Genomic DNA, 17,703 nt, shown 5'->3' on the forward strand with positions numbered 1-17,703 from the left:
AAAAATTTGGTCCCGGAAAAATGTTCACATTGTCTTTGTATTGCTACCTCTATTGAAGGGTCTTGAAGGGACATCTCTGTGCAGGGTAAAAACACTTTTGTCACTTTTTGTTGTCCCCGAAACCCTGGTTTAACCTCTATTCAGGGGACACCTCAGCACTCAAAAGTGACTGGCCACAAAAATCATTGATAAGTGCACTTATCACAATGGCGACAGCTTTCAAAACATGGACTATCTCACCTAAATCAAAAATCGATGTACTGCACTTGTGGGAATTCAACACACAACATCGCAGAGTAGCCCCCCGTCCCCCACCGCTGACGACGGAATCAGTTTGCATCAGCGTTCATGTTCTCAGGGGTCATGAAGGGCGGTTTTTCTCGGACTGTTTCGGACGCCTGTATGCCCAGCATTTTCGTCACTCAGTTATCTGGTTATTGGCCATTTTTATGGTCTATGGATCGTTACTTACTGAAAAAAGGTCATGCAAAACGTGGGCTGCCGACTTCTTTCACTGTAAATTATGATAACAATGATATTTTACAAACATAAATCATGAATTTGCAGGCTATTTGGCTTCGCACGCGCTGTGATTCGCGCTGTGTGGGGTTTGAACATCAACTGTGTGACGTCAGTTTATTACGCAAGGACCACACCACCACAATGTGTTCGCGGGCTCGTCCAAGCCGGTTCTACGCAAGGTAGTGGCCGTCTTTAATAGTTGTAAGAAAGTAGACAGGTTTTTGGCGTCCATTGCCTTTGATTATGACTTCGAGAGCGCAGAGGGACAAAGGACAGAAGCAGAATACAGCCCAGACAATTTTATCGGAGTTACTGAAGGAAGAAGAGAATAAATATTGTTCTGATTGTAAAGCAAAAGGTATGGAACCTTTCATCGATCGATCGTCTTCCGTTGGAGCGAGAGTTCGCTTGTCAAGCTGTAAAATTCTCACTTCTTGGTCGACAAATAACCGTATTTTTCTACTACAGGACCTCGTTGGGCGTCTTGGAACCTGGGAGTGTTTCTTTGCATTCGGTGCGCGGGTATACATCGAAACTTAGGTGTTCATATTTCTCGAGTCAAGTCAGTAAACCTTGATTCATGGACGACGGAACAGCTAGAAGTGAGTGAAACGTCATTCTACTGGTCTTACGAAAAGCTGTTATTTAGGTTTGATTTTAAAACTGAGACACTTTTTTTTTTTTCATGTCATGTTTAGAGTATCCAAGCGTGGGGAAACAAGCGAGCAGCAGAGTTTTGGGAATGTAATCTGCCAAGTGATTTTCGACGTCCACAGACCGACTCGTACTATTCGACAAAAAACACCGGTTAATTTAAATTTCTCGGGGAAATTTTACCATCTGTAGCATAATGGCTCATGATTTATTGGGTAGTGTTAAATCTATAGACCACTTAAAGCTATTTAACCAAACGTGATTTTCATATCGCGTAATGTTTGATACTTTTGACACTGGGGAAGGAGCTTCCTTCTCTTTTCACTTGTGGGAACAGGGAGCTTGTTGTCGCCCATCATGAACTGTGCCATGTATGTGAACCGATTTAATGCATTTTTCAAAGGTTAAAATCAATGATTTTTGTTTGTTCATGTTTTACAAACGCTTAATTTTTACACTGTAGTAGGTTCTTTCAGGTCTTTACGACAAACAGGCGTTTAATTCCTTACGTGACAGTGCGTGGTGGCAAACACACATTCCATTTTGTTGGCGTGCGATTGTGATAAATTGTTTTCCCCGGTGGTTAAATATCGCGAGAGAAAGGGCCGACAACTTAAGTGAAATGCATAGGTAAATAATAAGAAATGCGGAAAAAACTCTGTTAATTCCGATCAAATCTGTTTTCATGGATTTTGAACATATTAATTTGTGTGAAGTAAATTGACGAGTCTGGCAGAGACCGGTGTAAAGTTTGAAGACATTTTATGAAACTGAGTGTGGTTACTACAGGAAACATGTCTAAAATTTTTTCGATTAAACAACTAAATAACTGCTACTTTTGAATGTTTTTCATATCATAAAAGATATGATGGACTATCGTAATAACAAATCCAACATATTTCTGTTTAATGGCCAATCAAGGATTGTAAGAAATGTATCAGAATATTAATTATGAATTGTACTGTATATGTAGTCATTTTTTTACGTAGATCTCTTGGTTAATCGATTTAATCCATATTTATGCTCAGTTACGATCCATGTGCTGGGTATAGGCCATTTCTAAAAACAGTAGCAGCATAATAGATTTGAATGTAAAATAAATACTTAGCATATATGTTGTAGTTAATTTTTGTTATCAGACTCAGGTAATTTGGGTTTTCTTTTGTTTTTGGGTATGGTAATGTATGCTATTAATGTTGAAACAAAAGAAAAAGAAAAATTACCTGAAATAAACAATTAACTACAACATGTACAATGAATGAACATGCTTTTACATCCATACTGAAAGTCTGCACTTTTTGCAGTTGATTTTTCTCAAAAGTTTGATTTACTGATTCAATTATTCCACTTGTGTAGGGAAAGCAAACTTGATACCAGTGACATTAATAACAAAATAATGATGTAATTTAAGCGTGATTGAAAGGAGTGTTTTGTCAATAGATTGAAGTGACTGGATTTTTTTCCTGTTGTTTTGTCTTCTTGTCTTGTTGTCTTTTAACTTTACAGAGCCACAGAACATTTTATCAGAAACAAATATGAACGTAAAAAGTATTTAAAGAAAGATGGCCTTCCACCTAGTAATCCAGCAAAGAACTCTGTACCCAAGGAGGTGAAACCTGCAGAGAAGGTATTAAATGCAGATTTTCACTTTCAATATGACAGTAGATACATTGTTTGGTTGTTTGTTTGTTTAATAGTGAACTTATGCAATGGGATGGCAGAGAAGAAAGAAGACAGCAAACCTTGAGTGGCAAGCTGACGTTATTGCATATTTTAAAAAAATTTTCCACCAAAATTCATCTTCCTTCAAACAGATCTTTTTTGTTAAAGACCAGAACACAGCAATGTTCAGGGAAGATTGCTACAGAACAGGCAAACAATAAAGCCACACATTTTTCACTCACAGACATTTTGCCACCCTGCTTTTTCTGCTGTCCTGTTTTGTACACTCACTATTAACAAGTCAGATGGGCTATGACAGTTATATTTTGCCTTGCTTAAAGTATTGTCTGAATATTTCATTATCTCTTTTTGTCAAAGCAAACATCAAGTGTAAACAAAAAACGCTATTGGCCTCCTCCATAATCAGGAACTAACGTGTTTCACTCCAAAATTGACATTTGTGTGATGAAAAGCTGTGATTTTATACTATTTGCAAACATTTTACTTCCCCCTCCTGTTTTCCCTGCTTAAAATTGATGGTATTCCCTCTGTCTGCACCAACCCCCTCCACCCTCTAGATAATATAAGGCAAAGACAGTGGTGATGGCAATGAGAACGTCAAAAAATAAAAAGGTCTACGAAGCTAGTATGTGCGTCACGCATTTTTGTACATTTCTTTGCTGTCACTGCACTACTACAGTGTGTAAATGGCTAATTTCACATTTTATTGTGGACGTAAACAAGCAGCGACAAATTTTTCGTCATGAGTGCGGTCCCCAAGACGTTACTCTGGGAAATTAGCCTACATTTGACATTTTACAGCAAACTGGAATAAACTCAACAAAGTTTGAAAAAAATATGAATTCATTTTGAAAAGATGTTTTCTCTGCCCTTGTGTCGATGTTAAAGCTCCACAATGACCAGCTCAGCTGGAATGTGGTGGTCTAAGATATCTTGACATTGTATAATTTAACAAATATGAAGTATGGTTTTACTTTTAAATAGACAAAGAAAAAGAAGGAGAGGAGAGAAGAGGTGATCAGCATTACACCCCTCAGAAATGGTACAGATAAGAAGGTGTGTTGATGGAGCACTGTATTCTGCTAAGCACCTATACCTGTGCTAAAGTCTCTCTTAAAAAACTCTTGCCTTTAAGCAGACACCTGGAGTTGGCCCCTGTTGTTCCTCAGCAGAGTGAGAACAAAAGTTTTCAAAATCACTGGCCCTAAAAAAGGGCAACTTGTTGCTGAAGAACATTTAGTAACCTTTTCTCACTAAATGTTGCTTACCTATTGTACAAATCATATAGCATACTACCACACAGGTGGCTCCACTAACCCCAGGCCATTAAAGAGCACTTTTGTTGTGCCCTTTTCAGCCTTTTTAAGTTGGACACTTTGTTGCAGTACCAGCAGTGTCTGTTTTAGAGAGAGTTTACTCTAGCATTATTGAAATTGGCCTGGTAAAGCCTCATTTTAATACAGAGTGGATGACTACATGGAATAAGCTACCTTGTATGCATAGAAATTTAGGAAGGTTGTAGAAGAATTAAATTTAGAACTTTTTTATTTGCTCTTTACGTAATACATACACCTGCAACATCATTTTGTATCAACTGAAGACTTTTTTACTCTTCATAGCGGCAGTTTGAGAATTAATTCTGAACATGTAATACATTGTAGTGTTTACTTATTAGATATTATATTCTTAATGTAGTTGTTGTCTTTATAACTTTTAATCTTTTATTGCACAGCCACGTTCAAATGCAGGTACAGATCCACACCGGTTTCCAACGTTTTACGGAAATCGGTCAGATTTTTCATAATAAATATATTTTTAATCAAAAAAACTTTCAAGGATGAAATCTGGAAAATGGATTGGACAAATGCTTTATCCGAGGAGAATTGAACTGGCCAATATCTCATCTGAATGACTCAGAAACCCAGGAAAGGGGACTTGAGGGAGTTAAAATCCAAAAAATTTCCTGGTGGAGCATGCCCCCAGACTCCCCAAGAAGGTTCAACGCTTGTTTAGGAAATCGGTCAGTATTTATCCTAGATCCGCGCCTGAAATGAGTTTTATTAAACAAGTTCATCCTGCAATGAAAATTTTAGCCTGATTGTAAACACACTCACCAGTTCACAGTGTAAAAGTTTTCAATCCACTTCAAGAACAGTTTGGACCAGTGAGGTGGTATGGTCATGAAATTTTTCTTCTTTATCCTCAGGCTGCCCCTTCAGTTAATTCGACTCCCCAGACAATTGCCCAACCTCGTCCCAGTTCACATCCTCCAGCAGTTAAGGCACCTGAACAAGCCAAGCCAGCTGCACTAGTTGATTTGCTGTCTCTTGACACTCCAACAACAGCATCTGCATCATCTGGTGACTTACTGAATTCTTTTGCACAACCTCCTCCTGCTTCTCAGCCTGCTAAAACCGGTTTGGAGAATGAGGTGAGATTTATATACCTTTTTTGAAGAGCTTGAAATGTAATGTAAATATAGTTACCATTATAACTTGAAAGAGTGCTACCCTCCAGTAAGAGCAGTCCTTGCAGCAGAGCCTTTCTTTCATTTGCTCAGTTTCAGTGTACTCAAGAAAGACTCTGCTTGAATTGAGTAAGATCTTTGTTGAGCATGCTTGGTATGTTGCTAGGGTGTGGTTTCAAACCCAGGCCTTATACCTACGCGTTCTCTACAGCAGACTCGGTTATGATCGTTAGTTTATCAATGGACGGCTTGCTCGCACGTGAAAAAACTAGTTTGATGACAAGAAACAATAGTGATTAGTCCAGAAGTTTAGGCTTCAGCAATCTCAAAGGCTTGCGGACACAATTCAGGTAGAACTTACTTTTCTCCTCCTCACTCAAGAAGGCTGCTCACAGGGTGGAATAAGGGTTGCTTTCAGAAAAAAATAATTAGTGCTGCACCCTCCCAGCAAAAATACAGGACATGTGATCTTTTAAAATGGCAATTTGCCAAAAAAAACTACCAGCTCTTTCTCAACTCTCAAGCTAGCAGGATGCAGTTCTAAAACCACTGTGTGAAAAAAAACTGGGTATCAACAGGATACCAGCATCACTATCATCACCACCATCTTCACATCAAAATCATGATCACTGTCATTTCAAACGCCAGTTTTCTGCTAAACCTGCACATTTTCTATCAGCAACATTGTTGCTGTCATCAATGCCACAACCATTTATAACAGGATAAATTTTATGAGCTATTTTAGCATTTCAGCAGTTAAGGGGCATCAGTTTTTCAAAATTTGTTTGGGGGAGTGCTTCCCTCTAAACCCATCCAGAGGGAGTGGCATTTCCTGGGATCGCTGTCTTGTTTATGCCTACTTTGTAGGGTCCTGCTGCCTTATGCACAGAGAGTCCTACTGCTACAGTGAGAACTGATGATGATAATGTCCTGGCTAATACCATTGCTTGACAGCGATAAATGAGAGGATTGTTCGTGGTGGCAATATGTTGTTACTACTACCTTTAGATTTAAATAGCTTTTAAGTCTGCGTTATCTCATTGCATTTTATATAAAATTGTACTTTTTTTTCTTACTTTTTTTCTCTTCCAACCTCCTGTTAACTTTGTATGTGTCTGATTATATGTAAATAATATAATTAATTAGTATAGGTAATAGCATGATTTGTAGTGATATTTGGCATTAATACCACAAGTGATATTTCGAATTATTTTTATACGTAATTTCACGAGCTGTTAGTTGAGCAAAATTTGAGACAATTTTGAAATATCACGAGTGGTATTTATGCCAAATATCACATACAAATCAAGCTATTATTTGTTTATACTACTACCCGCAAAAGGTGTGTAATTTTCACGTGTAGGTATTTCAAATTAAGCTGAAATACCATTGCTCTAAGCCAATCAAATTGCAGAAATTTCTCATGTAGTAGTATAAATATGAAAATGTCTGTGCCTGACCCACCTCAATTAATGTTCCTGCTAGTTAGTAGGTCAGAATTATCTTATATCTTTATGTAAAGTAAATAAAGGTTGTTTGTTTTGTTGTTTTGTATCATTGTTGGTGTGTTAACAGTTGGGTGATAATAACAGCTTAAAGGGGTGTCTCTTCTAAATGAATTTGGCACTATTTTTCTTTCTTTTTTTATTTGCTGCTTTTTAAATATGCTTGTCTTTTTTTATTCACAATGCTTCATTTATGTTTATCCATTTTTATTTTTCTATATATTTTATTTTAGCTTATTGATTTTGGTGCATTCCAACAGAACACTGTCATTGACACTGGCTTTAGTCAGCCACAACAGGTACATGTAATACATTGGTGCTTGGTTTGCCAGCTTATTACATTGTCCTTCATTTTTAACATTCTCCACAATACCCTTTCATTTTTATTTTTGTTATTAATTTCTGGTGGTGTATTTTGGCAAAGAAAAATGCCAAGATGTATAATCCATGTAGGCTTTACTTGCTATGTCAATTATCTCAAATAGGGGATTGTCAAAGTGAGATGCAGTAGACAGGACATTGAAAGAGGCAAAAGGCATCGAGCTAATGGAAACATGGCAGTGACATCTCAATTAGTTCTTTGGCTTTAGGATGTTGGCATTGGCATTTCTTCTGTGCCTAAAAGCACTCCTACCACTGCGCCCCCCCCCCCCCCCCAACCCCCAAGGGTTCTTTCCTGAAACATTACTTCAAAGTTGTGACACAACTTTGCTGTGCAATATTATTGCAATGTTATTGACTTGGTCTTCCAAAGACCAACCATTTACCCACTAACAATTATAAATTTTTCTTCCTAACAGCTCAACTCCACTGCACCTCAAGAGTCAAATGAGGAGTCACTTCTGAAAGATGATTCAACAACCAACAAGTCAACTAAAGGTAGAGAAATTAATTGCTTATTGTTGTTACTTTTTCAAAATGTATTTTATTAATGATTCTTTCCTGGCAAGCTACCCGAAACGCAGATACCATATGAATAAAGTTGAATGAAATAGATAATTATAATAATTGTTAAAATGTGGAAAAGTCTGTAAAATCTTTAAGTTACAAATTAATTTTCTCTATTTAGTTTATGACATGAACATTTTTTTGACTTCCCAAATATTTTGTTTGGAAATCACTTTGGGCGGAAATAATTTTACATCATGTAACTAGGTTCTTAACCCAGTGTTTTCAGTGTTTGACAAGGGTGCATCAAAATGACTGATCACTGTGATATTACTCAATTATTTACTTGTGCAAATACTTTGTCTGACTTCACTTTTCTTTATCCTTCCTACAGACAGCATCATGGCATTGTATGCTCCAAAAAGTCAAAATAATCAACCACAGATGTATAATGTTCCTGGAGGGGTGTACATAACTCCACAGCAACATCAACAGCAGCCTCGCCCAGCTGCTCCGGCCATGTTCAACAGAATGGGCTCAATGCCTGTCCATGGAGTTTCTATGGGTATGGGTCCCCAACTGGGGAATCCCCATCAGCAGGTAGTCATGCAGCAGCGACAACAACAGCAGCAACAACAGGTAAAGCTGTTTTTAAAATCTCCTTTCAATGAGTGACGGTTCCTGTTCCTGTCAAGGAAGTTGTAACTTTTGATTCTGTTTTGAAAACTACTATGATATTCCCACCAAAATCAAAGCTATTTTATGCAGCTGAATGCCCCGTCTACAATAGCCACCTTGGGGATACAGTAAAATCCGAAGTTCTTGAACCCTCTGTTTTAGGAAATTCCTGATCAATAATTTGAACCAAACCTAACTAACACCCTTCTTACTTTAGAAAAACATAGAGAATGTATTAGATAGCTTCGAAAATTGTACATGAATGGAACGGTCATCTAGAAATTTTTAGCTGTCCTTCTCCAACAGATATTTTACAGAAAACAGTCGTTGGGTGTCCCTTTAATCCCTAAGTGTGATCAGCATAAAATTTCTCCCTGTAATATCAATGCTTTATAAAACAGTTTGGTGACAAAAATTGAGGACATGATCACAACAGATATATTGAGTTGATAATTAAACAACTACTCCCTGCTACTTCAGTAGAAAATGCATAGGGGCACCAAGTGAGAATTAAAACTTTGATATCAGGGGTTAAAATGGGGTTTTAAAGCAAAGTTGTATTTTTATGCCAATGGACAGGTTGCCCAGATTCAACAGCAGATGCAACAGATGCGGCTTAAACAACAGTTGGGACCACAACAGATGACCATGCAGAGTGGAACAGGTCTGTTTGGCTCTGGCCAGCCAGCGATGGCAAATGGTTGGATGCCATCACAACAACCAATGTCATTTCCACAGCAACAGCATCCTCAGTTTGTCACTACTGGACCAGCGCCACCCAGCATGAACTATGGAGGTTTTCCAATGGCAACCATGCCAGGCTCAGGCCAAACCCTTAGCAATCAGTTGTGGAAGTGACAGAGATGTTTTTAATGTAAATAAGAATATTATGGATTCATTCTATAAATCTTGTACATTTTGGGTATCTCAAAATTATACAGATTACCTTAAACTCACTATTTGTGCTTTCTGGGGCAAAGACCATCTGATCAAGTTTTCACTGGTGAAAACTTTGCCTTCCTCCTGGGACCTTAGTTTTGTCAAGACTGCATATACATATGTACACAGTAGTAGTTGTTTTATTGTTTTAATGATTGACTCAAAGACCCAGGGGGGGTACTCGGGATTTCAAGTGACGGAGATGATCGAAGGATTTTTTTGGGTTTGAAATTTTCGATTGCAGGATTTTTTTGGTTACGAAAATTTGGCAAGTATTTTTTTGGGTAGCTTGATTTGAGTACGGATTTTTTTGGGTATTAAAAAGAATCAGTAGTGCCCTGGCTAAGCAGTTCTGCGAATAAAGTACAAACAAACGTGTTTTGCTGTTGTTTAATAGTTAACTATAGTGTCGCTTTACATCGCACGTGTTATATAATAGTCTGCATTGTCCCGTGGTGCCAGGCCGTGTACAAGACTTCAACGGTGTCAATTCAATTCAGTTGGTCCAGGGATTTTTTTGGGTTTTGCTGGAAGCCCTATGGATTTTTTTGGGTCTTGACTTTTGGCTCCATTCGATCATCCCTGTCACTTGAAATCCCGAGTACCCCACCTAGGCTCAAAGAATAGGTCAAGCTTGCTGGAAAGAGAATAGACTGTACAGTTGCTGGGGTGGATTTCAAATGTAATTTCTCACTGTAAAAATTTTCGGGAAGTTGAAATGGAAATTAAGGAAGTTAAACTAAGTTACTTCAGAAACTAAATCTGGCTAGTACTTGACATCTAGCTGCCTAGGACTGGAGGGACTAAACAGATCTCCAGAGTTACATTATTTTGTATTATTATGATCATTATCTTATTTTTAATAATTCATCTGTTGATTAGTCTTAATGAATTAGAAAATGCTCTGACAAATGATGTAACTGACATAACTTGTGTAACGTACCATGTAAATGTAAAAATGTGTCAGCAAAATTAACTTAAATCAAAAATATTTGTGTCAAATGCACCAGCAAATCCATCATACCTGAGGGACCAACTCTAGGTGTCTGTTTTGTACAGGTTTCTTATTGGGCCAGAGTTGATTGTAAACAGCAACTTGACATTTCTCCATAATTTAAGTTTGCGAGCAAATTCTCAGTGTGGAAAGTGGTAGAGTAAAAAACTATATAACCCATTTACACCCTTGGCCTCCCTCTTGTGATTCTCCAATGAAGAGCTTGTCTGGAGGACAACCGTAATTGAAGTGATGCTTGTAAAATGGACAAAGTGGCTTAATACTGCCTAATATTAATTTTTTGCAAGAATCAAAGGGGGAATTTGACATTCAAATGCATATTTTCTTCCTCTGTGGGAGTGATATTGTCAACACTGCAAAAGAAACAAAATGTTAAGTTTTAGTGGAGGGACTTGTTATGAAAGCATGAAAACTTTGGAAAGGCATAACATTGTGAGGTTCCAGAAAATATAAGTCTTTAGACAGTATGGAATTTGCTGGTGTTATTCACAATAATAAAGCTGCAGTTGTAATTTGTATTTCGATAAAAATAATGTAGAGGATGTTCGTCTGTAATTACCTAGATGGTGTAGATAAATTGAGTAAATGTTCAGTAATAGTTGGTTTGTAAGGAGTACAAAATAAAAAATCAACAAGATGAAAATCATTGGAGAAATAATCAGTTCCATGTGGTCCAACAGCAGCACAAGTGATTAAATGATAGGGGGACACTTGTATAGTCCTTGTATGGTGTGTCTTCCTAGGCCTTCTGGGTTAATTCATTTTGGTGAGGTATCCAGGACTTGCTCGGACCATGTGACCCAAAGTGCATAGGCCATGGAATAATCGGTTAGCATTAGATCCCCTCGGCCTAAACCCCCCTTGACACCTTATGAAGTTTAAACAACCTAGTATAGTGATTAGGGTTAAGCACCGAGAGTAGTGATTAGGGTTAAGCACTGACTCCAAATGGTTAGCTTTTATTTAGGGTTAGGGTTGTTGCTATATACCTTCAAATCAAACTAATGCTCGCCAGCAAATCCTCAGTGGCATAGTAGTATAAAGAATATGGACTGCAAACACTACACTCTGGGTTCGATTCTTACTCTTGCTCTTCTGAATTTCATTTTTCCTTAAAAATTGAAGAGACTTACACTTTCATAAACATTTCCCGAGCAGAAATGTCAAGAAACTTAGAAATTTTATCTAAGAGTAGTGAAGAAGCAATAAAGAATACTACGTTGTGTAAAACTTCATAAGGTGCTCAAGGGGTTTAGGCCAATGGGGTCTAATGCTGTCGGGAATAATGAGGAACAGGGACTAGGCAAGGGGGGCACCATCAAGTTGTCTGAATGAGTTGTCTAGTAGCTAATAAAACAATAGATAAGTTCATGACCCACCCAATGTCCCTATCCCTAAAAACAAGCAGTTGTGTTTTCAAAGGCCTGTAAAAAAATGATAAAAATAATATGATAAATAATGATAAAAAATGATCATGAAAGAGAGAATGCCAAGTGATGTTTTATTAAATTCTCTCAACTAATTCTTAAACGAAATGTATGGAGATCAGTTTGGAGAATTTGTATGTGGATACTGGGGCTTAAAGGGTTAATGTTGACCAAGGACACAGATGGGTTGAAACTGCAACAGCGATGAAGAGAAGCAATAAAATATCCACAGTGACATAGCTCCCTCTTCAAAACAACATTAATTTTATTAATTTTGAGATTCAGACTTGGGACATACATACCCCCCGTCCCCCTCCCCCCCCCAAAAAAAAGATGGCCAAGTCCTGTGACTCAATCCTAACATCTTCAGTTGCACTCCATCCTGCTCCTGCAAATTGAACACACTGGCTTTGGCCAGGCTATGTTTCCTTATGTTACAGCTTTGAGTAGTAAATATTACATCACTTATTACACACCAGTCTCAGACGGGCCTTTTAATTAGCAAAAGGCAGTAACTATGTACATTATCAGAAAACAAAATAGGATGAAAAATGAAAACATGAAGCTTATTATGTAACTAATACAAAGATACAACTAATTAGAAGGACTATGAAAGCAGTCAAACACTGCTACCGGTAATTTCTGGTCCCCAAAGTGAACAATAAAAGTTGTAAAATCTGATCTATCAGTGTAGAGCTTGATTTATTGGTGTTAGTCCTAGTGAAAGGAAGTAAAATTATAAGTTGTATTAAAATAGCAAAATGGTAAACTGTCCCTACAATACATATATTTGTTACACTTAAGACTTTTTAGTAGTTGCCAGATCAGATTCCTATTTCTGTACTCATCAATGCACAGCAAATAACCTGACTTTCCCATTTATCATGTGTATGCTGTGTTATTCACCAAGTTTGTAATTTCAAAACTTTTAGCAAATCACAATGAAATGTACCACCCCAGTACAAGCAGACACATTTAAGGAATTGGTAGGATTATCCAATTCAAAAATGCATTAATTAAAAATAAAACTGTCAGTTCAAGACTAGCAAAAATAAATAGTCAGATTTAAAAGAGATCTTTCACAACTCGATGACAGCAGGTCAAACTAGCCACCCCAACTGTTGGGCTATTGAAAAAGGATCTTCATTAACTATCGCACTTCCATAAATTCTCATGCCACAAACATCAGATGACGAACTTTTCACACCGCCTCGGTCAACCAGATGAGCCATAAATGGCATGGGTACATCACCAGTCTCCAGGTAGCTATTTTTGATTTCCTCCACCGGTGCACATTGCCGAAGTTGTCCATTGCGAAAGGGAGGAAAGTGAATGCACAAGTTGAAGCACTCAGAACCAAACTTGTGAATAAGAGCTTCAACTGCCTCATTGATTGCTAGTTTAAAATCATCGTCAAAGTTCCAAGAGATAACCTTGAATTCATAACCACAATATGGTGCCAAATGGGTAAACACACAAGCGCCACCAAAGGTTTTTGCTAGTCTCAAGTTTCTGTGGGCACTCACTAAGTCATCAAAGTAGTTAAATTCAGGATATTCTAGAGAATACATCTTGGCAGCTTGTTGTAGGCGCTCCCACTGACCGTAGTGAAAGTTTTCTGCCAGTAACATGTGGGAATGACCATGGTGTTGTGACGCACCTGCCCGTGCACGGCAATTCCAATTCAAGATTGGATAGATCGCCTGAGGGTGATTCTTATGTGTAATTTCAAACCACTCAGTACACAAGTCTAGCATATCATGAAGCTTCCTCTGAAAAGAAAAAACATTTTCACAAATCTATATAGCCAAATGAATTTCATCAAAAGAAAATTAAAACATACCCAACTTCAGACCAAAAGAGACAACACCATCCTCCGTGGCAATGGACATACCTCTACAGTGTATTTAACTTAAAGTGAGTGGCTCCTTCCCACCCCAGCCTTGTCTGTGGACCAGGCCTAAGCATTTTTTAACACCTCCAAATGATTTTAAACCATAACCCTTACAATGGCACATATTTGTATTCATGATTTTAATTTACTGAATTCACCATGGTGACTCAACATGCTGAAAGGGGGTGAAACAGGACTTATGTCCCAACTGATATCAACCCCTTCATTACCCACCCAGCTCATGAGAGAGAGTTTATGGTAAACTCAAAGACCTGGCAGGGACCTTGCTTCAAATTAAAGGTGTGAAGCCCCAAAACAAAAAGACAAATGCAAAAACTTGACCTCGTGACCCATTAGAAATGTTTCGGGGATATCAAAATGCAAACAAAAGTTTCATAGAGTCATGACTGCTTGGGTGGCCTCTCGTCATGTGGCATATGGTAATGAGGCCTTCGCTACACAATGTCAGGCCCAGATGGTGTCAACTCAAGTTGTACCTTGTTCCAGTGACTTGGAGAATGTTCTTTGAACACAACCATACTGTGTAGGGCGTCATATTTGGCAACATTAGATGCTGTCAAACCACTTTCATTTTCCAAACGACCCCAAAGATCTGGAAAGATAAAATGTAAGGAAAATATGTTTAGAAAGAAAACATAAAAAGTTAGTTAAAATCAGTTAGTGTGCTAACAGGGCAGACAGCACCTAGATTTTGATTTAGACAACCGGCGACAAAATTAGTCGAGACACTTTGCCCTAAAGAGCCGCTCTGATGTTTTGCCTCCTTAAAAAGGGGAAAAGAAAGCTTTCAGGGGTGACCACCTCTCATAATCGACCACCTCCCATAAACAACTGCCAATCCAAAACACTAAAATTTTCCCAGTCAAAGCCTTACAGTGGTAACCTCTCATAAAAGACCACCTCCTGTAAGCAACCGCGACCACTTTTTGGGCCTGACGGTTAGTGATTTTCCATTTTTTAACCTCTTGTAGGCGACCACTTGAAGCATTCTCTGATCTCTATGTTTGCTGTGTGCACTGTGTGCACTATGCTACTTAGAATATACGAAGAACTTTAGTGACAACATGGAACCACATATGTAGTAACTTAGACTTGCATGCCATAAATTATCTTCCATAAAGCAGATGTGCCTGGAACTCTTCTCGGAGAAGGCCCCCTGTGGTTCAATTCTTGTAAATGACCACCTCCCGTAAGCAACCACTCAGTCTTTGCATTTTGGGTGGTCGCTTACGGGAGGTTTGACTGTATACCAGAAGGGTCTCAAATGGCTTTTGCAGTGATTAGAAGCCTGTTTGGTTAATTTGGAGTTGCCCTAAAAACTATTTATCTGTTTGGATGTCTTAGGGGAACCTTGGTTGTCATGAAAGTCTTAAGTGGCTTTTTCATCTCATCCAAAAGTGTTAGCTATCCTTATGGGTCCAGTCAAAAGTTTGAGGACAAGTAGCCTTGCTTTCATTTGAAAATTACAGGAAACGTTTTGTCTTTATACCAAAAATTTTAGGATTCAGACTTTTTTTAACAATAATCGCAATATCTGGCTATTAAAATGTGAATAACATAACCTCCGAAAATCATAGTTAAGCTATTAGGAAACCTCCAAATATTTTAGATGAATGGAACGGTTATCTTAAAGTTTTTAGCTTTTCTCAAGCTCAAGAAATTTCTAAGCAATATTTGCTGCTTCGAAGGGTTATTTTACAGAAAAAAGTCACTAGCTGCCCCAGAGCTTTCCATCCCCACCCCTCCATTAAATGTTATACCGTTGTTTGGGCTACCAACACAGGGTCGTCAGAAAGTTTTGAAGTAAATGGCTGAGTTGTCAAAGTATGTGGCCAGCCCAGGGATATTTTATTTAAAAAACACCATCCACAAAGAAATGCCAATCAGAGTAGCCAGCCGATACTAACCAAGTGGGTGGCCATTTTCACCAGCAGCCAGCTACTTTTGACAACCCTGCCAACACCCAAATTTAAATGGAAGGAAGAGGGGAGGGGTGTTTTGTTCTCCAAAGATACCCAATTGATTGTAGGTGTGAAAGCAGTCAAGAAAATAACTCACCAGCAGCAGTGTAGTCCAATGGACTACAGAAGTCGCATCCAGGTACTGTAGTGCCCGGTGGAAATTCAACAGAATGAGGAGTCTTGGCTTCACCATTGTTGAGCGGTTTAAGGGCTCTGGCAGCATTAAAACAAGTTTGGTTGCACGTCCAGCGATCAAATACTCTCACTACATATAGAATATGCAAAATATTTAAACTAAGAAAGTCAATCAGAAATCAGTGGCTAGGCAGAATTTAATGGAGCCGAAACCAATGTGGAATTGCACGCATTTTAGGCATCCTACTGATGAACAGTTGCGACACGTAGATATATGTTTTTTAGCAACTAATATAATTTGCAGTCTGTCTACTTTTAATTTTCTTTGCAGCTTGAGGGAAAACTCTGTAAGGCCCGACACCGCATAAGTACAACGTTTGAATCACTGCCCTGCCAGAGTCATGTAGCATGGCAAACCTTGTTGAACTCAATTGCCTGTCAAACCAAATTAAAGACTTGATTCAGATGCTGAGGTTCTGCCGTGCATTTGTCCAACTTCACTCAAGGCCGACAAGAATTAAGTTTAGCATGGCAGAAGTGCAACATGAATTTGGCCTAAGTTTTTTAGTTTTGGTGTTCAGCCTGACTTTATAAAACCCTTCCACATTGCCACTTTTGGCCCAATCTCGCAAATGGTAGTCTACATCAGGAACCAAATTCTTTGACTTATTGCAGCTTCAATCCCCATTCCTGACCACCAGTAATTTGTTCCTTACCCTGATGATACTTCCAACAATCCCTCATGACTTGCACTGTATGTCTCATTCTTCTGCAAAATATCTCCATCCACCCAAACATTTTATTATGCATACCCTGTACAGGGTGTTTGGATGCGAGGGAGACTATGTACAGAGGGCGTTGTTCAAAGCTGGGTTAATTAAGGTAACCCAGGGTTAGTGCCAAATTTGAATTCAGATATAAAAACTGACAAAGCAAATTCAGTTTAATTCTTTTCGTCTACAATTTGATGATTAGATACCCTAAAAAGAATAGAAAACTCTATCCGAGGAAATGCTCTTGATCAAAAGAAAAAGAAACCCACATTAAAATTCAACGCCGGGTTAGCGCCAATCACTCTAAATTCGAGATTGCTCCGAATCTCTTCATTTAAGAAGAAGTTTTCTTATTTTACGCGAAAAATTTAAAACTAATCATAGGATAAGACCTCTTTTTTCTGTAATTTAAACAGGCAGTTTGAATTTATGAGAACAAAATCTTATTCTATGGTTTGTTTTAAATTTTTTGCTTAAAATAGGAAATCTCGAATTTAGAGTATATCGGCCTTCGAACGTCTAGTGTTCATGAGAAACAGTATGATAGCGCTGCAGGTATAACTGAAATGTACGGTGTCAAAAAAAACTACTCTACAACTTTAAATGCAAAATTAAATAAAAAGTAAAAAAAAGTAAATAGTACTGCGGTTTTCCTTTTTTTCAATCACAGCGGCAGATACTTGCAACCCCGTCCCAAACGCTGGAAACCATTTCGCACCCAAAGCGTGCACAATAGATGGAGAAATAATAGGAGAAAAAGTCCATAGACACTCAATATTACCAACCAATGGTTTGAAATTCTGCTCTCTTTATAGACTCTTCTTCGTTCACATCGCGGGGCAAATGAAACCATCGCGTGAGTTTCGCCTCGAACGATTTTGGAATCGTCATTTGACTTGACTTCATTGAAACTTTGAAAATTCGATTAAAAGCGCCCCAAACGTGGCTATTTGACGCAGCATCCACTTTATCGCCGCATTTCAACAACTCTCCTAATTCCAAAATAGATTTGACAGCTTTTCCAGCCATTTTACCCTGTTTTAGGTAGAGTCTCCCGGCGAAAATTCGTGCGTTTTGAGAAGTCCGCGAAAGTTTTCAAATCGGAAAAAGGCGCCTGCAATTTTTAAGATATTTTTTCAGC

General features: G+C 38.2%; 2 protein-coding genes across 4 annotated transcripts; one reads left to right on the plus strand and one right to left on the minus strand.

Moving 5' to 3' along the window:
- Window positions 1-682: 682 nt before the first annotated feature.
- LOC140952955 (stromal membrane-associated protein 1-like) lies at window positions 683-10,843 on the plus strand. Of its 3 annotated transcripts, none has more exons than XM_073402419.1 (10): window positions 683-880; window positions 991-1,124; window positions 1,221-1,306; window positions 2,683-2,803; window positions 3,844-3,915; window positions 5,096-5,290; window positions 7,065-7,130; window positions 7,632-7,710; window positions 8,114-8,358; window positions 8,977-10,843. In XM_073402419.1, exons 1-10 carry the CDS (start codon window positions 766-768, stop codon window positions 9,253-9,255), a joined length of 1,392 nt encoding a protein of 463 aa, XP_073258520.1. In that variant the 5' UTR covers window positions 683-765; the 3' UTR covers window positions 9,256-10,843. The 3 variants fall into 3 exon arrangements, with proteins under 3 accessions (XP_073258520.1, XP_073258521.1, XP_073258519.1); XM_073402418.1 differs by having other exon boundaries at window positions 684-880; window positions 5,066-5,290; XM_073402420.1 differs by lacking the exon at window positions 7,065-7,130 and having other exon boundaries at window positions 5,066-5,290.
- A 1,265-nt stretch (window positions 10,844-12,108) lies between these two features.
- LOC140952957 (uncharacterized) lies at window positions 12,109-17,643 on the minus strand. The gene is made up of 4 exons (XM_073402422.1): window positions 17,348-17,643; window positions 15,752-15,919; window positions 14,170-14,285; window positions 12,109-13,550 (listed from the first exon to the last, which is right to left on the minus strand). Exons 1-4 carry the CDS (start codon window positions 17,589-17,591, stop codon window positions 12,879-12,881), a joined length of 1,200 nt encoding a protein of 399 aa, XP_073258523.1. The 5' UTR covers window positions 17,592-17,643; the 3' UTR covers window positions 12,109-12,878.
- Window positions 17,644-17,703: the final 60 nt, after the last annotated feature.

Source organism: Porites lutea, chromosome 11 (genome assembly GCF_958299795.1).
Source record: "Porites lutea chromosome 11, jaPorLute2.1, whole genome shotgun sequence".
Lineage (NCBI taxonomy): Eukaryota > Metazoa > Cnidaria > Anthozoa > Scleractinia > Poritidae > Porites > Porites lutea.